The 25107-nt window shown below is 43.1% G+C and overlaps 1 protein-coding gene across 1 annotated transcript in view; it reads left to right on the plus strand.

Moving 5' to 3' along the window:
- The window catches only part of PAG1 (phosphoprotein membrane anchor with glycosphingolipid microdomains 1), a 132162-nt gene extending 107943 nt beyond the window's left edge, over positions 1–24219 (plus strand). The window contains exons 3-8 of the mRNA XM_004679775.2: positions 7671–7876; positions 9417–9468; positions 13597–13693; positions 16056–16657; positions 17947–18006; positions 22862–24219. Of these exons, the coding sequence (XP_004679832.1) occupies positions 7752–7876; positions 9417–9468; positions 13597–13693; positions 16056–16657; positions 17947–18006; positions 22862–23236 (1311 nt within the window). The 5' untranslated portion in view covers positions 7671–7751 and the 3' untranslated portion in view covers positions 23237–24219. The remainder of the gene's footprint in view (positions 1–7670; positions 7877–9416; positions 9469–13596; positions 13694–16055; positions 16658–17946; positions 18007–22861) is intronic.
- Positions 24220–25107: the final 888 nt, after the last annotated feature.

A 25107-nucleotide genomic window follows, 5' to 3' on the forward strand; every position in this document is an offset into this window, starting at 1 on the left:
GAAGTATACTGCTGAGGGGAGCAGCGGGCAGATCAGGAGAGGTCTGCCTCGCCATGTGGATCTCCTCCAGGGCAGGCAGGGATCGAACTCATGCGGAAGCAGCTTAAGCTTCCTTGTGCTGTGCCTTAACCCGCTGCGCCACCAGGGAGGGCCTGGAGGTCTTGTTTAAACAGATTCTTTAGCCCATCACCCACTTTCTGATTCCTAAGCCTCTGGGAAATTCACATTTTTAACCAGCTCCCGCATGACACTAAGACTTCCAGGACCAGCCTATGAGAAGCTCTTCTCTCAAGGGCTATGACCTGTCACCTCCACAAGAGGCTCGGGGCACAGACTCCCTGAACCCTCCACATTACTCCTCCAGGCAGAAAGCCCTAAGGATGAGCCCCGAGAACCTGCATTTTCCAATACAAGTTCTGACTCATTGTAATGAGGACAACCACGCCTTGAGACATCTGCCTGACCCTGTCTGTTCCTATCATAGCAGCCCGTCATTTGCAGACATATTTTTTGGGAGATGTGGTGTAAAGTCAATAAAAAGTTTTATCCGTCTGCTTTATAATACCAAGAATTCTTAATGTTTTCACAATCATGAAGGGAGATTTAGAGGTGGCTGTGACATAACCTCAGTTGAGCCACATTCTCCCCGACCCGTGCTCAGGTACGATGTGAACTGTTAAGTGAACAGCGCTTACTTTTAGGGGTAGTACCTCAAAGAACAGCTTTCTCTCACACACTTCTCACTGGAACTCCAGTGATATAGATGCCTTCAGTTATCATTTACCTTTTAAATCTTGCTACTTCTATCTTGAGAATTGACTTTTCCCAGCATAAGTGCCCTATGCTGTGCAGTCTGCACGAGAAGGCACAGTGAGAGGAAGCCCCTTCATCCACAATGAGAGGGCTGGGTGGAAGCTGACTGGTATGTGCCAGACACCGGAGCAACGGAGTCAGCCACTGGCCAACAAAGTGACCAGCACTTTTGGTATCATGAGCTGTGAGAGGAGGACTTGGGACATTTCTGAACCTCCCAGCAAAGAAACTGGAATTTGCTTTTGGTTAAATCTTTTACTGTCATTATTATGAAACCTCAGGCCTCCAGCCAGGGCTTGGGACCAGGCCAAGCACTGCTGTAACCTTGGGAGGCACAACTGGGAAGGAGGGAGTGAACTTGCTTCTCTCTGGTGCCAAAAACAAAGCAGGATAGAGTAAAGATTCCAGGAAGCTAGGTGAGGTCCTCACCTGTCTGCTGTTGTGCCGCACAGGCCAAGTACCAGGGGTGAGGACACAGGGCGGTGTGCAGAAGTAAACACTTGTCAGTGGACGTGGCCTCATGACCCAGAGGATGCACTTCACTTCAAGCTTCCATTTCCTCACTCATGAAATAGCTACAGTGGTACCTGTTCCAAGAGGTCATAGGATTAAATAACAAAATGTATGGAAAAGTGACAGGCACGTAGTACATGTTCCCTTAGGCCTTGCAGTGTTTTGCTCATTCACGTCTTTGCATGAAAACACAAAGCCTATTCCAGACCCTGGGGGAACCAGGGGGAAACCAGGTGGCATGTTAAGATGGACGCAGCACCATGGAGGTTCGTTACCTGCCAGATTGTTGGGGTAGGCTCTTGTAACTCCTCACTCCCCTATTGAATTTCAGCATCTTTTGAGAAGACTGAGCGTTTCTTCTTTAAATTCTTGCCACCGCTGAAGACTGGTCAGCATCTACCTACTTTTGAAAGCTTTTCCTCCCCTTGTTTATTAGGGGCCCACCATATGCCACACTCTAGTGCTGCAGTGGTAAACAGGTGTGCCTGTTGCCAGTGCCTTCCCGTCAAGGAGGGGCATGCCAAGAGCTTAATTTTTCATTGTGAGTAATGGCGTGTGTGTGTGTGTGTGTGTGTGTGTGTGTGTGTGAAGTTGAAAAGAGAAGGGGGAGCAGCACCCCAGGAAAGCTGCTTCAAGGAGTGACATTTAATCCAACACATGATAGTTAGGCTCTTATCATGAAAAATGAAGGAAGGAGGGCCAACAATATTAAGGCATCTCTTTGAAAAAGGTAAGACCAGCCTCTGGTGAGGGTGGGGGGAGCACGGGAGCATCATTGGGGGTCCTGGACATCTCCTCACTGTCTCTTGGTGAGATGAGGGATCAGAGGCCAGTGAGGTTGGGGAGCAGTGAGATGAGAGGCTGGTGAGGTCCATGCACTGATATACAGATATTTCTGGTGTTGTGACTTTTCTCAAGACACATCCTGCTGTTTCTGGGATACTCACAGAAGCCAGACAGTGCGATTTCTCAGAGGTAAGGTTCTGCCTTAAGATGGGCTTGGCTTGTTTTTGAGTTCTTTGCTCAGTATGTTCATCTCTTTTATTCTCCTTCCTCTTACCTTCTAAATTTGTTAAAGTTGCATTTTGAAAGTTGGCTTTGGAATGTACTCATCATTTTTCGTGCAGAAATAAGGTCTTTTTTTTCCAGCTCATGAAGATGCTGAGGACATGGTAGGAAATGAGCTTCAAGGGGCTTTTAACTAAGACTAGATACATGAACGGGCAGGACAGGGACAAACAGACCCTCTAACCCAAGCTGCACACTTTCTGGAACATCCCATTAAGACGTGTTTATGCTTCACACCTAATCTAGAAAATTCCCTCTCTCTCTCCTTTTCATTCTCTCTCTTCAGTCACCACCCCCCATTATGAAATTCGCCATTCAGAATTTTAAATAAACTTTGGGAATTGGTTTTCAGGTCAGGATGTTAGGAAAAGCATCCTGGGCTGGCACTCCTTACCCATCAAAATCACTTGCCTTTGGCTTTTCAGAAAGCGAAAACAAGATGGCGCTGGGGTTTTATAAGCAATAAAATATGTGACTTCTGTAACATACTTTTAAATGTATTTTTGAAGCCTAGTGATAGCTACATAAACCCTTCCCCCTAAAAGAATCAGCTTTCCCATTTCCTGTGTGGATCAATAGGTTTGATATGTATGGAAAGTAATCAGGTTATGCTGACTGGCAGCCTTAAGGGTTTATAACTTGCTCTTAGAATGAATGCCTGGCTCTTTGCCTTCAGCAGTGAGCTTGTTAACAGCTCCTGTGGTAAAGTTAAGGCTCTCCAGGCTCCTTTCTCTTGCCCTAATAGTTGGTATGCTTTTCTTAAGCGGCTGCAGAAGAGAAATGTGAACTCACTGATACTGTGAAATGGTTTAGGAGACTACAGCAAAAAATCTTACTTAGAGTCCTTTGCCATCTCCTGCTTTTTTAAAGGAATGAATGTATTAATGTATTTGGTTCCTTCATCTCAAGGAGAGAAATTGGGAGATTTTGTAACAACCTTCTTGGCACAGAGCCACTTACAGCCAGCAAATATTTGCTCAGGTGGTTCCACACATTGCCATCAGACCTGGATAATTTCCTAGACTCATACAAAGTTCAGTGTCTCAGACTTGCCTCTGTTCAAGTCCTTTTAATCTAAAGAGAAATGTACCTGAATTTAAATACGTTGGCAAAAAACTCAAGACACTTAAATAGTAAGAAGTGAACTTCATGTTTATCTGTGCATCTGTCTTGTGGGCCGAGCAGGACAGGAGTACAGTAGAGAATTTGGCTCCTCAGACTTTGTTACATTTGATTGGTTCATCTGACCTCATGAAGGGTCATTTTACCAAGTTTCCTACATCTGGTAATCCCCGGGAGGGAGGAATTCCTGTGGGGTTGGGTCTTTGACCTCCTTATTTTGGCCATCAGTGAGGGGTGACGGGTGGAGGTAGTTTCTATCATGCTTAATTATGAGTTAACTAGGACAGCTGTAAAATGGTAATGACTATCATTACTGACCTAAACCTGCTTCAAAGGAATTCAAGTGTCTGCTTCTGTAGCTAATCTCACCAGCCATCCCAACTCTACCCAATTGTTATTTACAGAATTGGTCATGATCAGAATTGGTCATCCCAACTCTACCCAATTATTATTTACAGAATTGGTCGTGATCAGAGTACCTGTGTGCTAAGGATGTTTGGCTAAAGAAATAAAGAGCTGTTCCTTGGGCTGCAACTCTCATTGATTTCATCTGGTTTTTGTTTTCTTTCCTGTTGAAATTGATTTGGGTGGCTGATATTCCTGGCTAATGAAGACAATTAAAACACCAAGCATCAGCACAAACAGAAAATAACAGGTCCTTCTTGGAGAGCCTGCTGAGAAAGGCAAAAGATAGGGTTATACTGCCGCTTTGTGGTTAAAAGTGGCACTTTTACAGTAAAAGGCCAGTTTTTCTAATGAGTCATTTATCAAAATCATGAAATGGATGTAGAGGATAAGAGATTATGAAACTTTAGTTCAAGATAATCAAACATCACAACATGGGAGGTTATATCAAGTTGACTAATCTCAGGGCCTTGACAACTTCTCATAGTAGTAAGAAATTCTACAAATTGAGACGAGAGTATGGATATACCACTGCTCCTCCTTCAGCATCACACATTTGTATTAAATTACAGTCTATGGCCATGATTATACATCACTTCACACATAATGAAGCCTAGTCTAAAAAAATAAACCGTTAGACTGCTATTCATTAATATTTTCATCCTGTACAACCATCTTAGTGGGACATTTAACACCATAATAACTAGCTTTTCAGCAAGTCTTGTGTGAAGGGAAGTTTTGACACATTCTCTCTAAGTTATAGCCTTTATTCAGTAGCTCAGAATGGTTTGCTTTCATCTTCTCTGTCCTGCATGTCTTGGTAGGCTGGCTTCCCCTTGTTAAGAGAGAGAAAGAGTAAAGAAAAGTACTTGGAGGAGAGTTGTTTCCAATCCCACACCAGCTTGAGTAATTCAGACAGCAAGCTATTTTCTAAGAATCTGGTGCTTTATGTATGGACATTAAAATATTTTGTATGAATGAACGAGTGAATTAAGGAAGGAACAAAGAAATGGCTACACAACACAAGAATCTGTTATTTGAGCTTCCTAAAATTGTTTTACATTAGAATGGCATCTATGTATATTTTTTAATTTTATGCATCATTCTTCATTTTGTGCATTTTTTCATCTCAGTTGTAATCCCCATAGGCTTCCCATCACCAATCCACCCATGTGGCATCATGATAGTCCTGTGCACTTTTCCTGCCCCAGTTTTTTGTTTTTAAGATTTATTTACACATACAGAGCTGGGGTACAGGCCAGAGGTGCAGGGGCAGTAAGAGGATTCACCAGAGACAGTGGAGAGCAGAACAGGCTGACTGACAAAGTACACTACTGAGGGGAGCAGCGGGCAGGTCAGGAGAGGTCTGCCATGCCATGTGGGTCACCTCCAGGTCAGGGATCAAACTCATACTGAAGTGACTTTAGCTTCTTAGTGCTGGCTTTAACCTGCTGCCACCAGGGAGGGCCCCAGTTTTGATCCTGCCCCAGTTTTGATCCTGTTCCCCTCTCCGCCCCCTGTAGAATGTCTAGTTTATAGTTGTTCATTGTTTTTCATTTTTACTGTATTCCAATTGCTTTTTTTTTTCTTCCCTGATCCCTTATGCTTCTGTTATTAGTGAAACCATCTGTTATTTTTCTTTTCCTTTCTGGCTTATTTCACTAAGCATACTCCCTTCCAGCTCCATCCATGTTGCTGCAAAAGGCATGAGTTTATCTTTTTTGATTGCCGAATAATATTCCATTGTGTATATGTATCACATCTTCTTGATATAGTCATCTATTTCTGGGCATGTGGGTTGATTCCACATCTTCCCTGTTGTAAATAGAGCAGTAGTAAACATCAGGTTGCAGGTGTTCTTTCGAATTATTATTTTTGTGTTCTTTGGGTAGATATCTAGGAGTGAGATTGCTGGGTCATGTGGAAGCTCCATGTTTAGCAGTTTGAGAAACCTCCCCACAGCCTTCCATAGTGGTTGGACCAATTTGCATTCCCACTGGCAGTGTAGGAGGGAACTGCATATAAAGTTTTATTTCATTTAGATTCATAGGACGCTGTGATTTCTGTGCTTGCATGAATCCGTATGAATAACTTAATGTGATGCCAATTTGTAGTCTAAGTTTAAATGAATTATTCTTTGCATCAGCAAACCAAGTGGTGGTTACTTTCATTCAGTTATAGCTGGCCACGCAAAAGTCATTGGGCCACCCACTACTGTGTACATGCACGGGTGTAACATATAACCATATGGAGAGAAGTCCTACATTACTAAGGAAGTGCTCCGTTTATGTATAATGGAGCACTCGGAAGTGTTGGTGTTGATTTAAGGGCCTAATGAAAACAGTTGATTTCATGTCCTAGAATTCTTCCTGCATACATTGTAGGTAAACTTTATTCCTTGGCTTCTTATTACAAAAGAACATCATTTTGTTCAATGCTTTAATATAATGTTGATGAGAAAATAATAATTTCACCTATTCGACTAGAAGACATTATTCAAGGAAATGTGATGAAAGTCACATTTCCAAAGACCTATTTACAGTGTTAAGTGGGGACATCTGTATTCATCCGTTTGAAATGTTCAAATAAATGTGATGTGTTTCACCTAGAGGAAATATGGGCAGCTGAACTGCCTTTGCCAAAATGGTGTCCTTTGCCTTTCAGGGATCAGGACTATTTGCCTCTGGGCCAGCAGGTACTGGCTTGATGGGAATCTTTTATGGCTAAATAAAACACAGCATTCCAGTAAGGCAAATGGAACTGTAGACCCGGACAGTTGTTTTCAAGGAAAAAAGAAAAAAAGAATTCTTATTCATTATAAGACCAAAAGAAAGTATTTGCTTTATTCCTGAAACTTAAGATTAAAGGAATTTTATAAAAACATTCTAGAATTTAGCAAAGCAAGTATTGTTTAAACAAGGCCTCTGGAGAGAAATAACTGTTATTTTGAGATAGAACTCTGTCTTTCAAGATGTCTCACTCTTAAAATACTTCACAAAACTGATCTGACCATTTTCATGACTTTGTAGTGGGAACTGGGAGCAGCCCCCAGGGAGAAGCAACTTCAACCAGTGCCTTGGGGAGTCAGGCATTGGGACTCACATGCTTATCCTTGCCTCTTGGCACTTGTGACCCTCTAAGGTCTCTGCCTTTCATAGCTTTTCTGGGAGGAAAAAAAAAAAAAACAGTATTAGGGCTCCCCCTGGTGGTGCAACTGGTTAAAGCACCACATTATGAAGCTCTCCAAAGCCACTGCTACACGAGTTCTATCCCCAGCCAGGGAGCTGACCCACATGGCCTGGCAGACCTCTCCTGACCCGACCTCTGCTCCCCTCAGCAGTGTATTTCAGTATATCTGCCTGTCTGTTCTTCACTCTCTCTGGTGAATTCTCTCACCCACCACACCTCTGGCCTTTGCCCCAGTTCTGTAAACATAAATAAATAAATCTTTAAAACAAACAAGCAAAACCAGGATTATCAGTGCTAGCTTCACGGGCTGGCTGCAGCTATGAAAAGAGGAATCACTAATAAAGTTTTAAGCACATGCCAGGTACCAAAATGTAGCTGGTCCAACTCTTAGAAGCTCATTCATCATTGTTTATATGTAGGTTTTCTTTGCCTCTGGTGATGTATTCTTAGCAAACATCTTCACCCATCCATTTGAAAGTGCATTTTTTGAGTGTTCAGTTATTGAGTCCTCACAGAAACCTAATGAAAGAAAACAGTCTCCTACATTGATCTCTCTGCAGGAGGATAGCGCTCTGCCCCCATGCCACCACCTTTGAAGGACTGACTGACTCCATCAGCTGGTGCCACCTCTGACTCCTGCCATGGGGCCCTCCGGGAGCGTCCTGAGCAGCGGACAGATGCAGCTTGTCCTGTGGGGATGTTTGGCAGCTGTTGCCACATTCTTCCTCATCACCTTCCTCATCTTCCTCTGCTCCAGTTGCGACAGGTAAAAAACCATGCATATCCACTGGAAGCTCAAAATAACATGTTCCCTGTCATCGGAAGACTCTTGATATGAAAAGCCTATTAGAAATAGAATCCTTCATAGCCTCACAGAAGTTCCTGTGTTAAGATTAACCGCTTTGCAGCAAAGGATCCCAGAGTATTTTTTATTATTGAATGAAAATCCCTATTTGATTCTTCTAGGGAGCAACTGAAAGAGCCCCTTAGAAGATACTTTGCAAAATAGCATTCCTGATACTTTTTCAAGTGCATCATGGTCAAAATGTTAGTCCTTTGCCATCCGTAGACCTTTGGAAATCTAAATGTCATATGCGTTATTTTTGTTGCCACCTGAAAGTAACTGAGAAGTCGTGCTATTATGTGGCATTGGTGGGATCATTTTTAAAAGTTGATCATTTTTTAAAGTTAAATCATTTTTTAAATCTAGAACTGCAATTAAGAAACAGATTAGTTTTCATAAAAGAGAAACATGTTGTGAGATACTTACGTTTTTTTTACAATTAGGTCTCTCTTTTTGGTCTTCAGTCCTCCACCTTTTCTTCCTCCCAGTCTCTCTGTCTCCCTCACATAAATTTGTACACCCACCTCCCCCCACACTCACATTCAGAGACTTTGTCACAGAGAAGCAAATTTTATTCTAAGGGGGAGTATGTATTTTCAGGCTGGTGAGACAGTGTTTGACCACGTGCAGCCTTCAGTGGCCTGGAGACTGAGAGCCACTGTGTCAGTGTGGGGAACTCAGCTAGCCAACCCTCTTTCAATTCCCTTCTCAGTAACCTCGGTTTTAAGAGAGGCAACTTGTGTGCCATTTAAGAAGCTGGATATGATTTCCCACTAAAGTCCCTGTAAAAATGGAAATGCTGGGCTCTCTATACTCATCTCCTTCCCTCTGTCCAGTTTGGACCCAGGCCCCCAGGGAGTATGGGTGGAGCCTGGTCAGAGAAATGAAGAAACAGGCCAGAGCTTTTACTCCCCTGGGCCTGGTAGGACGGCCTCTGTAATAACTTCTTTTCCCACTAGGTGTCACTCTTGCTTAACACGTATATAGGAAAGGGAATCTTGTGTTGATGGCTTTCTTTAGACTGTCCTGAGCAAAAATAAATTCTATTTTTACTTGTTGGACTTTTCCACAGACTGGAAGTACATATGACTCATTCTGAGAGCATGTACCCTTCATGACTTGCCAAAATTTGTATTTTCTTTATGTTCTCGATCCCATTGCTGTGTGTGACTTTGCCACGATTTTAAGTTCTTTTTGAGATAAAAAAAGAAAGTCAAGAGATAAAGATTGCCTGGATTTCCATTAATCAAGAACCTATCCTTAGTCCTTTAGTTGAGAACCTGTATTTTCTATTCTTGGGGCCTGGGAAGAGGAAGAGCCTTGAACCTAGAGAAGGGTGATAGCAAGCACTGTCCAGCTTTTGTTTCTCCGGCAACATAGCTGGTTCCTAAGGCGGCTTCAGTGTTGATCCAATTAGGAGAAGTTTTCTTGTGATTTTACAATGGTTTGTTTTCCATTTCAGAGAAAAGAAACCAAGACAACACAGTGCAGACCATGAGAACCTGATGAATGTGGTAAGTCCGTGTGTGTTTGTGTGTGTGTGAGAGAGAGAGAGAGAGAGAGATTGTAATAAACCTCAGCCATTTACCTAAGCATGTCCCTACATGCTTGTCACCTGGAGGAAGCCAAGGGAAAGAATTGCCTGGTCTGTGTCCTCTTTCTGCAAGTTTAATATAAAGTGTAAAATTCACCGTAGGTAGCAGCCCGGCCAGTTTCATTGTGAGTGTTTCTGAAATGGATGTAATTGTCCTGTTGCCAGAAAAAGCCTTTGGTATGTCAAGCTACCACAGAGCTGTTTCTCTTCTGCCCCTGCCTGCCACAGTCCTATATTGGCTTACTAGGGCTCTGGTAACACAGGACCACAAACTGAGCTGCTTAAATAACACATTGATTGTCTCAGTTTGGAGGCTCAACACTGGAATCAAGGGGTGGCAATGCCGTGTGCCTCTGAGGGCTTGAAGGTGAGTCAGCTCCAGGCAGCTCTTAGCCTGGAATGCTGACAATCTTAGGGAATTTCTGGTATGTGGACCTCTGTCTCCACTGTCAGGTGATGTTCCTGTGTCTTTTCACGTGGTTTCACTGATGTGTGTATGTCTCTGTTCAAATTCCCCCTTTTTATAAGGACTCCAACCTGACAGTCAGTATCTGATTTCCATCTAAAATCACGTCCTGAGGTATTAAGAGTTAAAGTCTTCAATTTATGGATTTTAGGAGATTCAGCCCTAACTGCTGGTCACTGAATTAACCAGAGCCTCAAGTCAGGAAGCTCTCTGTGCCTGCTGCACCTTCCGGTCTGAGGGCCTCCCACCCTGGTGAGGAAGCCGCCAGGGCGTCCCAGCCCTTCCTTACTCTCTCCTCTCCTGGCTATGCCCTCACCCAGATGAGCAGTTCCACAGCTCAAAATGGGTCCACCGTGATGTTCAGAGTGCTGACTTAATCAGAGTCCTGACCAAGCCTGACAGCAGTGCTAAAACTGTGAAGAGGCTTCTGGTCTGTGACAGTATCTTCTCAGGACCAGACAGAAGTGGATGGGGAAGCAGTGGGGGGGAGAAGATGCAACAGAGAAGGATGGGTGTGTCGGTTATGTCAGGTCTGGTATAAAACATGCAGCCAGCATAGAGATTCAGTGCTCACCCAGAAACGTCACCTGTCCAAGACACATTGCCCTCTGAATTCCCTGGACTTGGGAGAGGAGGCAGACAGGAAGTTGCTTTGACTTCCTCTTTCCTCCTGGGAGTCCTGGCCTTTGGACTTTTCTCTTTTTCCCACCCCTCCCCTCCTTCCCATCCCTCCCCTCCTCTTGCATCTCTCCCACCTCTTCTTAGTTCCACCCCTGTCTTTACCTTTTTCCCAGCCCCCATTCCAGCCTCCAGTTGCAATGCACTGCCCCCTTCATGATCCCAGCATCTCTCTGCTGCCCCCTGCTGGTTGCCACTGTGGTGGCAACTTGAGGGTGGGTGAAGAGATAATGGGGCTCCCCTACTGACTGTTACATCCCCCACAGACACCATCTTCCCACCACTCTCCAATAGGCTAGTTGACAGGTCAGATAGGGAGTATCAGACTGCTAGGAAAGAACTTCCATCACTTTGCTTCCTCCCCATGCCGTTTGGAGCTGCTGTGCTCCCAGGTGGCACCAGGCACAGAGACCTGCGATTTTCCTGGGATAGGTCCAGGGGACCTAGAAAAGTACCTTTAGCAAGGCTCCAGGTCATTTTGAGGTGGCTTAAATTTGAAAACCACTATTCAAGACCTTCAGTTTCTCCGTTTTTGCTGCCCAGCCCTGAGAAAAGAGGAAAGCGGCAAATGGGTCAAAGGAAAAAAACTGACTCTCCATGTTTTCTTCCTCTTGCGCAGCATCCGTAGTTCCTAAGCCCCCATGGCCTCTTTTTCTGAGTGTGGTGCCTCTGAAGCCCCTGTCTGCGCATGCCCGTGAACATGCACACGTTGCAGGAGCGTCTCTCTCGGTTTCTCAGTCTTAAGCAGCTTTCAGCTCTTCCATATCAGGCCAGAGAGGCCCCTCCACACCTGCTTCCAGCGCTGATGCACACCCTCCTGCCCCCCCCACCCCGCCCCAGCAACCTTGCCTTAACTCCTCACCAGCTGGAAGGGGGGTGGGGGAGGCTCGGCACCCTTCTGGGGCTGCAGAGGCCAGCAGATTGGCACATGGCTTCTCAGTTGGGAAATCCAGCGGGCATTTTCTCTTAGAAGCTAAGAATAGAAATGGTTGCTACCTCGATTTTGGTAATTGCACTCTGATGGGTCAACTATGCCATTATGGGCCCACCTAGGCATCTGCCTCCCTCACACCCAATTCCTGCCCAGGGATGAACACTTCAGTCTGTGATGTCAGCACCTGCCTCCCAACTTCCTGGCAACCCCAGATGGTGCTTTTGGATCGTGACACAGCAAAAGCTATTTGTGCTCTGTTTTCACTGGTTCCCAGTCAGGAGTCAGGGCTCATAAGCCCAGCTAGCCAAGGTTCTGGTGGTGTTTTTACCAGAACCTTCCATGTGTTGTCCTGGCCTGTGAAGACCATGAATTCCATGAGGACAGAGAGCAGGTCTTGGGAGCTGAGCCGCAAGCTGTTGTGAAGTTCAACTGAATGTTCAAAGAAATACACGAACTACCGGGTACTTGCAAGTGCTTGCTAGTGTGGTTGGGGTCATGGTACCAACCAGGTCACAGAGAGACCCTATGCAAAGGTCTATAAGACAGGACTGTCCTAGAGTCTTAAGGGCACTAGGAATCCCCCAGGGCTTCTGTAGTGCCTGGCAATCTACAAATGGGTGATCTACAGATTGGTCCTGAAAGATCAGTCTCTTTAGTTCTGGACCGGGAACAAGAAGCCCTCGTCACTCTCAGACTTGTGAGAGCCGTAGCTCAGCCTAAAGATCACCCCACATGTAGTGAACAGACCTTCATCACAATTCTTCCCTCCAAGCATCCAGAAGATGTGTGAGTAAGAGGTTTGCAGGCCTCCTTCTTAGCCAGTGATTGTTTTTGTGAGCCTGGAAGCAGAGATCTGACTGGTTATGAAATAGTCTCAGAATCCAGAGCATCATTTCTCTCTCTCACCAGATTTCAGTCTCTTCCATTCAGATGTCAGAGGGCGATGCTCTCCTGTGCTTTTCACCGCAGGACCCAGGACAGTGACAGAGGGAGCAACTGTTCTCTGCTGGATCAAAGCAACCAGCACTAAGCTTCTTGTTCCCGGTCCAGAACTAAAGAGACTGATCTCTCAGGACCTACCTGTAGATCACCCATTTGTAGATTGCCAGGCACTACAGAAGCCATGGGAGATTCCTAGTGCCCTTAAGACTCTAGGACAGGCCCTCCCTGGTGGCGCAGCGGGTTAAAGCACTGCACTAAGAAGCTTAAGCCACTGTTGCATGAGTTCGATCCCCGCCTGCCCTGGAGGTGACCACATGGCGTGGCAGACCTCTCCTGACCTGCCCGCTGCTCCCCTCAGCAGTGTACTTCGTGGATCTGCCTGTTCTGCTCCCCACTCTGTCTCTGGTGAAGCCTCTCACCGCCCCTGAGCCTCTGGCCTGTACCCCAGTTTTGTATGCACAAATAAATAAATCTAAAAAAAAAAAAAAGAACTTTTAAAAAAAAAAATCTAGGACAGTCCTGTCCTATAGACCTTTGCATAGGGTCTCTCTCTATGACCTGCTTGATATCATGACCCCTAACCACACTAGCAAGCACTTGAAAGGTGTCCAGTACAACTGTGGAATTTACCTTTATTTAATTTCATTTAATTTAAATCTAAATAGGCCATTTGGGTTTTTTTTTTTAAGATTTATTTATTTATGCATACAAAACTGGGGTACAGGCCAGAGGTGTGGTAGGTGAGAGGATTCACCAGAGACAGAGTGGGGAGCAGAACAGGCAGATGGACAAAGTACACTGCAAAGGGGAGCAGCGAGCGGGTCAGGAGAGGTCTGCCACGCCATGTGGTCACCTCCGGGGCAGGCGGGAATCAAACTCATGCGGAAGTGGCTTTACCTTCTTAGTGCTGTGCTTTAACCCACTGCGCCACCACGGAGGGCCCATCCTGTTTTAAATTTTATAAAATGTGGCTAGCCCCTCTTCAATGCAGTCTGATTCTTAGGAGAGTTTTGTATTTGTCTTTGCAGCCTTCAGACAAGGAGATGTTCAGCCATTCGATTACTAGCCTGGCCACAGACGCCCCCGCCAGCAGTGAGCAGAACGGGGTGCTCACCAATGGTGACAGTAAGTGCAGAGATGCCAGCTTTCTATCCAGGCCTCCTTGTCTGGGAAAGTACTAGGTTTCCAATAATGCAGCTCAAAAACTAGGAAATGTGTCCTTATACACTTCTAATTTAGCAAAAGTAATCTTATGTGGAGGAAGAGCTAATATTTATTCACTGGCTTCTATGTGCCATTTGAGATTTACATGTATACACACACATTTCTCCTAACTACCCTGCAAATATTACTATTAATAGTGACTTTACTACTCCATGTAAAGCAATCAGTATTACTGTCACAGTCCAGGAGAGAGAACTGGAGCACTTTGCTGCTGAAACAAGTTAGCATGAATCCAGCACTTTAAAACAATACGAATCTATCAACTTTCAGCTCTAAGATCAAAGTATCAACAAGACCATGATACTTCCTTGAGGCTGTCTGGGAGAATCATTCCTTTACCTGCTTTAGCTTCTAGAGGCCACCTGCATTCCTTGCTTCACTTTTCCCTCCATCTTCAAACCTCCAACACCCCTCTCTCCCTTACCAAGAGCCCTGCTAATAAGAGGGGCTCTGGCTATTCTCTTCCTTTCCTGGAAGCCAGCTGTTGGTTCCATCTGTAACCCTTGTCCCTCGCTGGCCATGTAACCTAACTTACAGGTTCTAAGGATTAGAGCACATTACTCTGCCTCCACAGAGATTGACAGTTTGCCTGAGACTGCACAGTCAAGGCCCTGAGCTGCTGTAATTGGAACCCAGCAACCCGAGTCCCAGGGCAGCCTGGGAACCAGTCTGCATGCCTCCTCGTTCATGTGCCTGCTGCTCTCACGGACAGAAATAGCAGCTACGTTTGCTTCCCACTTGCTAGTTCACAGTGTTTTTATCTAAGTTAGGGTATCCTGTCACCTCCATTTCTTGTAAGGAAACTGTGAGGTGCTCAGTGTTTACACTGAAGTCTGGGGATGAGTATGCATGTGCATATGCACACATGCATGTCCACACTGATAATTAAGAATTTAGAACACAGGTGGGTGTGATGTTACGTTCAGAAAGGTTGAGGGATCCATTATCATTTTCCTCAGTTACCCCCTAGGCTATATTTCTGAACCCTTAAAGTGAGACACGTCCTTTTCATAAGGACAAGAGTACTTTATTCGTTCATTTGTTGAGTTTTTGTGCCAAAAAATATAGGTGTGCTTGTCATGTGATTGACACTGTCCTGGGCGCCAGAGAGCTTAGAGAATCCCAGTCTAGTCAGTAAAATGAAAAAAGAATGGGTTAAAATTCCTAGGTTAAAAGAAAAGTGTTAAAGGTCTTCTACACACACATATAGACTGTATATAACATACAAGAAATATATATTTATTATAGAGTATAAAAGCTTAAAAATAAGTAAATATGTACGTGTAAATATATTTTAAGTGCACATGTATACTTACATCTACTTGTACTTTTTATACTTGCCTATAAAGAATATCTATATAAAACTATATATGAAGAATGCAGACAGTGATTTAATAGCTTGTTCACACAGCAGAAGCACTGGAGGCTAAGGCTGTTTTGATGAATGATGACGTGTCTTCAGTATCATCCAGCCCTGGCACATCACAATCACTCACCACCAACAGATTAGAGGTGACTGACCAGTATCACACAATAACATTGCTGCAGCAATCAAGCATTTCACATTTGGATTTTCTAATTTGAGGTAGAAATGTTGGGGTGGAAGGAAGACCTATAAAGGGGCATGGGCTGTGTGATCTTTTATGATGCTGCATTTTTGAGCACTTCCCTGTCATGTCTGCCAAACAGAAGTGACCTGGGGTGGCTACCAATTACTCTCTCAAACAAGAGGAAGCTAGTAAGGCCAGGGAGCATGCCCCCCACATCTGCCCTGCTTTTAGTGCCCAGGCTCCACATTTGGCTTTATGGGCTTTCACTTTCACTTTCATCATCTGGTCACACTGGATACTCTGCCTTCAACAGCCCCATCAGGGGTAACAAGAAATGATGAGAGTCACCAGAGACCAAAGCGCTAGGCAGACTTATAGATTGAATATTGTCCTGGGAAGCTGTCACTGATGATTCTGGTTTAAACTGTGACTAAAATAAGACTAGCAACTAACAAGTATTCCATCTAGAATTTGCAGCCTTGAGTCAACCTCCAGGTTGATGTCATCTACCTTTCCATTATCCTGTTCACTTTAACAGTTATTTCAGGAGTCACTTTTCTACTTTTTTTTTTAATTTATATATATATTTTACATCATTCTTCATTTTGTGTATTTTTTCATCTCAGTTGTAATCCCCATGGGCTTCCCACCACTAGTTCACCCCTATGCCATCACCACAGTCCAGGGCCACTTTTAATCCCTCTCCACTTTAGTTCTTTCAGAAGACAGTAGTATGACCTGTATGCAACATTATGAGGAAGTCCAGACATCAGCTTCAGATCTGCTGGACTCCCAGGATAGCACCGGGAAGCCAAAGTGCCATCAGAGCCGGGAACTACCCAGAATCCCTCCTGATAGTGGCGTGGACGTCATGCTCAATGCCAGTGCAGATGTAGACCAGGGCGTTGGGATGGAAGGACCCTATGAAGTGCTCAAAGATAGCTCCTCCCAAGAAAACATGGTGGAGGACTGTTTGTATGAAACCGTGAAAGAAATTAAGGAGGTGGCCGCAGCTGCACCCTCGGGGAAAGGCCACAGCAGCAAGTCAAAGTCCAGTTCAGCTTTGAAAGAGCTTCCGGGATCCCAAGCTGATGGCAAAGCAGATTTTGCTGAATATGCCTCCGTGGACAGAAATAAGAAGTGTCGACAAAGTGCTAATGCAGAGAGCATTCTTGGAAATTCATGTGAACTGGAAGAGGAGGCCCCACCACCTGTCCCTGTGAAACTTCTGGATGAGAATGAAAACCTCCAGGAGAATGAAGAGAGAAAGGCAGCAGAAGGAGGAGCCACAGAGGCAGCCGGGGAACCCAACAAGGTGAGCTCAGGCATTCATGTGGTACCCGCCTTTGTCAGCATTAGGGTTCTAGTGAGTCCTGGGGCTTTCACTTGCACATTATTCTGGGCAACATATACAAACACATTTACTTTATTGAATGATGAAATCTGCTTTAGTGAAAGCTGCATTTGATTTTTTTTTTCCTCCAAGTAATAAAACACTGGAAACGCATGTTTATGAAATGTTTCTGTCTCGGCGCCTTTCTTGAGTAGGTTCCAACTTTTACGTCATGTATAGCTGGGACCAACTGATACTTTCCTCATGTTTAAAGACCATGAATTTGAGAGACGAGTCTTTTGCCATGCATTTATCTTTTCCTCTTGGTGCCTCAGGGAATCTTCACCCTTCCAGGGTCCCAGAAATCAAAACAGAGGAGGATATGTAGAGGTACCCAGCTCACCACACTGCTGGGTGTATCTGATTATACATATACTTTTATATAAGTCAAGAAAGAGATTTTGTCTTGTGATCAGATGTCAGAAAATGGCAGTGGGAGCCTAACAGTGTTGACGGATTGTTGGATTTGAGTTATAGAGGGGTGATGATACACAGTACATGTTGATGTGGAAGGGGTGACCCAGGGTACAATGGTAGCATGGTTGGTGTTTAGGGTAAAAAAGGAAATCTGGGCGTATGAGTAGTAAAGTCGAGTGGAAGAAGAATCAGCGGGATGGTCCAGGAACTGAAAGGCAGATTTAGAAGATACATATTTGTTGAAATCATCAAGAATTCACACGGAATATATTAGAGAAAGAATCAATAAAACAGGAATATTGAGTAAGAATCAGTAAAACAGAATTAAGAAGGGAGGTTGGGAACAAGTCACAAAATGTGTTGATTTCTCCATTGACTTTGAAAAGTTTCCATATGATTTGAGCTCATAATAATGATTCATACAAACTGTAGACATATTAAATTCCAGCATTTGATAAAGAAGCACCATGTTTGTTTCATTTTTAACATTGATGGCCAATCTTTCAGTGATAATTAATAATTGAAACTGTTGTCTGTATAATAAGTCTTTGGGTTTTGGGTACCTATAGATTCAAATATAAGTTAGAAAAAATTTCTTTCAGTGTAATAAATTTTCCAATAGATTATTTTTATCTAAGTGGTTTTTTCCTCAGATGTTTTATGTAATTTCTTTGTGATTCCCTAAAGATCATTTTAAAATACTGTTTATAGAGCGATACATCAAAACGTGCAAACAAAAGGCTGGATTATTGACTTCAAAACACGTTCCCTTGGTTTGTATTTGTTTCTAACAGAGATTTAGTTCATTGTCATACAAATCCCGAGAAGAAGACCCGACTCTCACGGAAGAAGAGGTGAGTTCTATTTTTTCAATAACCAGAAAGCTTCCATAATACAGAACAGAGCTTCTCTCCTTAAGTAAATGTGCTGACATGTTACCCTTCTCTGAGAAATTACTTCTTTCAGCACATCAGGGTTTGGGGGTGTTGGCTTACTAATGATTACTTCTTTCAGCACATCAGGGTTTGGGGGTGTTGGCTTACTAATGATTCAGAGAGGGTGACCGAGAGGTAGTAAAACAAGAAGGAAGCCAGGCTGAAGAGGTTAGCTAAGTAAAGGAGACATGGAGGAAAGAAGGGCCAGGAAGTAAGAGAACGGAGAAGGAAAAACCAGGCATGAGGAGAGAAATTGAAGTTGGAGGCTTTAGGCTATGGTGAGGAAGTTCACATAAGAAAGGAAACTGTGACTTGAAAAATACAGGAAACTGCAACAGGTTTGTGTAGGGAAGTTGATCCGCCCTGGGGACAGAGGGAGAAGATCTCAGTGAGGAGCTTGCAAAACAAGAGAGGAGAAAGCTTCAGGAAGTACAATTCCAGACTGGAACTAGAATCAGACATAGAGGCCAACAGAAAAGGGTTATATCTTCTCCCAAGAACTGAGGCTCAAAACTCACTGCTTGAACATTCAGTGAAACATTAAAGTAAAAGCCAGTGCAAATGTTACTATGTCAAATTCGACAGATTGCTGAACACCTTGCCCTACCTAGCTGCATGTAGCTTCTATCTGGAAGTCCAAGCATAGTTAGGCTAATATGTGTCCCAAAATGATGTGTAAGTGTGTGCACCACCTGGTCTGTACGACTTTCAGAACTAAAATATGATACTGGACTTTGAACCCATGTGAAAGGTTCAAGGAGCAGAAGTGGTGTTTTGTAGATGATGCCCCCCAACCTCCAACTGTGTTCCCTTCCCAGGAAATGCACCTGCCACCCAATCCAAACCATGGGGTCGTTCTTGACACCCATTTTGCCTAGTATGCACAGATGAAGTCATCCTTTTTTCCCCAGGCATTGTCCCCAATCCATACTGACCACCCCACATGAGGCTGGGGCAGCACCCTCCTCCCAGCTGGGCAGCAGATTTATTTGCCTCCTGTCCATTTCCCACACCGGAGCCAGAACGAGCCCATCTGGGACAAGAAAATAGAATGAATAAGGGATCTGGAAACTAATCCTTTGAAACAGATTCAGACTATGTAAAATTTCATTTAATTACTTTTTTCTGATGATTGCTTTTTCGGATTTTGAAAATAGGACCTAGTTAAAAGGATGAATTTTTAATGTAGGTAAAGAAGGGTGATTCAGATACTTATTTTAGGAAAAAGACTTAGAAAATATAAATATGGAAATCATTTATTTTTGTATTCATATAATGTAATGTTAGTCCAGACTGAAACTGAGAAATGCATTTTAAGTACTATTATACCAGTTTAACAGAATGATGGGGAAAAGGTTGACTATAAAAGAAGAGAAATGGGAAAAGGAAGAGAGTAATTTCTGAGAACAAAATAACAACTTACAGACTGAATAACAAAGATGAAAAGATTTTAAAGACACAAATTGAAAAATCTAAATAGCAAGGGGACTTAAAGAGAATCCTGGTTACAAAATAGAAACTATAGTCAAAGAAGACAAATATTCAAAAGGAATATTAGAAGATTGAGGAGCTTTTGTGAGAGCTCAAACTCACATTTATAGCCTGTGCACACAAAGTTCATAGTCAGAGACAACATTAAGCACAAAGCTAATTTAAAAAAAAAAAAAAAAGCCAGTAATTTAGAAAAAAGGTTCCACATGCTAAGAGGACCCAGGTACTTACAAAGACCGGAGAGTTACTGGCAGAGCCCAAGGGAATAAAATTGAGGAGAGAAGCAAGAACTTGGTGTTTACAATGTAAGCAAAACTGTGCTTGTCCTCCTTGATGTTACTCTGGACCAAGGTGAGGAATAAATAGCCACTGTCCTGGCTCCCTCATCGCTGATATCTGTGATTTACCCCTTTAAAGTCTGCCCACGGTTCTGGTTTGAACCTCCTTTTGTATAATAAGTACTCTCATGTTTGCACCTCACTATGAGAAGCAGAGGCATTTTTTTATTCTTCCTAAATTCAGAGAAATAATGTATTCATTAAAACCTCTATGGCAAGAATATTAATTTAATATTCATTCGAACAGTCTGATCAACATGGCAAAAGTTTCCCAAAGATGTCTGACTACAAACCTTTAGATTGTCAGACCCTGGCAAAACCACACCACCAGCCTGTAGTGAAAAGTTCTCATGCAAATGACCAGTTAACACACAGCAGGCCTGTCTTAAGAAGCTTTTGAGGCCAGCTGGAAACTTCATCCACAGTCTGTGAGATATGTGAAAGCAAGAAAATATCTCCCCACACTTGGGAAGCCAAGCATCTGTCAGGAAGCATGTTCATTTATTCCCTGAGTGTTGGAGTAAGTCAATCACTGTAGCAAAGATAAATACAGGTAGTGAGGGCTATTTGTACTTATTCCTAACCATGATGTCTAACAATAAAATAATACCTCCCCCATTTCTTAGCCAGTACATTGCAACCTATCATTATGAAAGAAAATTAAATCCCAGCTCTCGGTGGAGCTGGTACCTGGGCTGTGTTAGTGAGGTGTGCTTGAAACACAGCCCGCCCCCCACCCCCACCATAGAAAAGTGTCTCTTAAGTTCTTTGTCTCATTTCTGAGTTCGCTGCTTGCAAATAAAAATGAATTTCCCGTAGAAGAAAACAACCTGGTCTGTAAATGTCTGTTTAATAATTTGTGATGAAGTGAAAAATTAATAGGAAATCACATTTTTATGGCATCTTGCACTGTCCATCAGGATCCAGGGACTATTCTAGTCCCACTGCAGGAAGAGTGGACCAAGTAGTTGAATTCAGCACTCCTCACGCTTTTGGGGCTATCAAATCAGCCCAGATGGGTGGGGGCCACCCCAGAGTTTCTGCTTTAGTGCTTCTGAGATGAGCCCCAAGAATTAACTTTTTTTTTTTAAGATTTATTTATTCATACATAATTGGGGTACAGGCCAGAGGTGCAGGGGAGGCAAGAGGATCACCAGAGACAGAGTGGGGAGCAGAGTACGCAGATCGAAAAAGTACACCCCTGAGGGGAGCAGCGGGTGGGTCAGGAGAGATCTGCCACACCATGTGGGTCACCTCCGGGGCTGGGGATCAAACTTGCACTGAAGCAGCTGCGGCCAGCTTGCAGTGCTGCACTTTAACCCTCTGTGCCACCAGGGAGGGCCCAGAATTAGCTTTTTAAATAAATTCCCAGATCTGCTACTGCTGGTGATTTGAAGCTCACAAACACCTGGGGTTTTTTTGTTTGGTTGGTTGGTTGGTTTTTTTTTTTTTCTTTTTTCAGAAAGTAGTAAAGTACTTATTCAAGTACAGTATCATTCTGATGTAAAAATCAAATAAAACTTGATGCTCTGGTCAGGTCCTCGTGGCCTCTTGAGCTGCCCACTCCACCTGCTGTCCTCGTACTGCCTCAGCAGACCTGGAGAGAAGGCTGTTCTCACTATGTTAAATGACTAGTCCACGGAAAAGTTAAAAATACATATAATTATTCTCTAGTAATTACTCTAGGGTTGGTTCAGAGGATAAAGAACCCTCTTCTGGATATATAGCTGAGGAAATGGCCTAAAAATGGAGAGCTGTCATTACCCACATGTTCACTGCATTATTTTTATTTTCCATCTCTCTCCCCCATCCCCTCCACTCTTTCCCATATTCCTCAACCACTATCTCTTTCTTATCAAGTTCAAATTTTGTATTTCTTCTATTGTTTACATTTGATTGTGGCTTTAGTATTTATATTCCATCAACGGGTAGAACCATCCAAAGCTTGTCTTTCACTTTTTTGACTGTGTCCACTTAACATAATCACATCAATGCCAAATGTCTCCAGTTCATCTTTCTTCACAGCTGTATACTATTGAGTGCTGTATGCCCCACAGTTTCTTGATCCATTCATCAGCTGAAGGGCATTTGGGCTGGTTCCATGATTTGGCAACTGTAAACAGTGCTGCATCATTATGCTCACTGCCACATTACTCACAATAGCCCAGATATGGAAACTGTGCAAGTGTCCTTCATTGGATAAATGAATAAAAAATGTTTACATATATGTGAGTATGTGTGAGTATACACACATATATGCACATACATACACACATATACATGAAATGAAATATTATTCAGCCATGGGAGAGACAGACATTCTGCCTTTTGTGACAAACTGGGCGAACTGTGACAGCATTATGATAAGTAAAATAAGACAGATAAAGACAAATCCTATGTGTTCTCACATATATGTGGAATCTGAAAAAATCAAACTTACAGACATTGGGGAATAAAATGGTGGTTACAAGGGATTGGATAGTAAGGGAAGTAGGGAAATGTTGGTCAAAGGGTAAAAACTTGCAGCTGTAAGATAAATAAGCTCTGATATCTGAGAGACAATATGGTGTCTATAAAGGACAGTCCTACATTATACTTGAAAGTCGTTCAGAGTAGACCTTAAATATTATCTCTCGCACACACAAATAAGGCAACTGCAGTAATAGAGGTGTTAACTGACCTTTCTGTGGTAATTATTTCACACGGTAGATATGTATCAAGTCCTCACATTGTTCATCTTAAACTTGCTTATGTTATACATCACTAGTACTCAGTGAAAACAGGCAAAGGGAACTAGCAAAAGAAAAGCAAACAGATCTTAAAGGGACACCCACACACTTGCCAGTAGTGCTGAGTATCTAGCTTATCTCTGAAGGAGGTTGGGGGTGAAGGGGAGTAGTGGAGCTTGAAGCTTATTAATTCAATTCATCCTTTCTCTTTTCCAGATCTCAGCCATGTATTCATCAGTAAATAAACCTGGACAGTCAGGGACTAAATCAAGACAGTTGCTTAAATCACCAGAGTCCACCTACACCTCCATTCAAGGAGCCACTCAGAGACCCCCTTCTTCCTGTAACGATCTCTATGCCACTGTTAAAGACTTTGAGAAAACTCCCAACAACGTCAGCACTGTTTCACCAGCAGGGAAACCCAGTGGAGAGCTGGAGCCCGAGCCGGATTATGAAGCAATACAGACTCTAAACAGAGAAGAGGAAAAGGCAGCTCTGGAGACCAATGGCCACCACGCCCTTTTCCCAAAGGAGAATGACTACGAGAGCATTGGGGATTTGCAGCAAGGCAGAGATATCACCAGACTCTAGCAACCCTGAAGACAACCCCAGATAACATGCACTCAGCTGGCTAAGGACATTTTTTCCATGGAAGATAAGGAGCACTATCAACCTATAATTCATAATGCTGCTTTAGTAAACTGAAGGCAGCTGGAGCTGCCTTGACCTTTTTCCAGTTTCAGACATAATGAGGTACGCACCTGGCTGCACCTTTGGGTGCCCCTGCCTCTGCTTGCCAGAGGCAGGGGCACCCTGGCTCATCCAGCACATCTTCCTCATGTACCCTCGCCATCGGGAAAGGTCCCACCTGTCAGTGGCTCACCCTGTTAGCGAGGAAAGCCAAGATGAAAGGAAGAACTACACTCATCAAGAACCACACTCCACCTGCCTAAAATACTGCCATTCTGAAAAGCCAGGTTTTTTTAAGTTCTCCCTTTTGCTGTCAGCTACTAACATAAAAATGGATGGAGGCTGTTTCCCTTAAACTCTGCCAGTTTCTAATGGTTCATTCCAAGGAGATGCTCCCTTTGCCTTCAAATACATGTTTTATGATGGTTAAAACATACGGTTGTTGGTTCCCATCAGCTCAGTCATCCTCTTCAGAGAGCTGCACAGGAGTCCCAATTCTGCAGGTGGACAGATTGGGGACACCCAACCTGGGGTTTTTAGGTCTCCTTCCTTCTGGTTCTGGCACTCCACCTCAACAGCCTCCCCCAAAATACTTGAAGTCATTTTTAGATGCTTTATTTTATTTTTCTAATCAAAATGGTTTTTCCCCAGTATTTGAAACTTTCAGAGCCTTTTCAGTATTTTCATATGGAATATTGTGGTACTTCACTACTTGTTTCAGCCCAGAGCTCATTCCTCCGAAACAGAGAGCCTTAATCTCTATGTTGGGACGCAGACTACATCATGTGGCAGCAGCCTGGGGTCTGTCTTTGAAGGGCTGTGGACTTGAATATGTATTTCTGATGATCTCCACTGCCTTCTACCAGTGTGGGATTTCACAAGTTAACTGCTACCCTATGGTTATCTAAGATTAAAATGTAGACATTTATTTTTGTTATATAAATTTATAAGATGTTTTACATTTACTGCCTAATTTCTAGAAAGTGCCAGAAAAAAAATGTATATTAACTATTTTGGTTTTATGTACAATGATTTATATTCTCATTTTGAAAAGACACCATAAAGCACATAAGCTAGATAATTACAAGTAGTTGTCTTTTTTCTAACCAAGTGTACAAAGTATTGAGGGTTTTTAAAGACTCCACTTTTCAAATGGTACTTGGCGCTCCTGGGGAAAATCATCTGGTTCATTGGAGAAATAAGTAGAATAAACATAAATGAACATTTTCAGTAGTTTATGGTGGGCAAAATTGAAATATTGCTAAGAATGGAAAGAACAAAATTTGACTGGGGTGACTGCAGATTATTAACCTCATGAAAATATTATAATTCCATTCAGGTATAAAAAAAAGAGTGATGAATTCTGCCGTCCAGTTTGCAAATGCAGATTGCCTACTGGGATTTTTCCCCCCCTTTTAACAAAAATCAGTGGCTGAAAATAACTCATATTAAGAGCTCAGCTGGTTTAAATTTAATCATCTCTTTAGATCTTATAAAAGTCCAACATTGGGAAACTTATTCACTTTTCATTTTAAAAGGAACCTTTTAAAGTTTGAAGTGCTATTATGAAGTGTGGACTAGAGATTGGGAGCTGTTCCTACACCGATAAAGAAAAAATAAGGCAATTATTCCATACTGCTGTGACATCTGTGACTTTTCAGATTGAATATTCTTGCTGCTTTCACTCGTTATGACAAAGAATACTCTCAGAAGAATGAAGCATCTTGAAAATTGTAGAGACCAGCTCGCTGGCATGTATTTTCTCTCCCTTG

The sequence above is a fragment of the Condylura cristata genome, unplaced genomic scaffold, assembly GCF_000260355.1.
Source record: "Condylura cristata isolate star-nosed mole 26May11 unplaced genomic scaffold, ConCri1.0 scaffold00009, whole genome shotgun sequence".
Classification (NCBI taxonomy): Eukaryota; Metazoa; Chordata; class Mammalia; order Eulipotyphla; family Talpidae; genus Condylura; species Condylura cristata.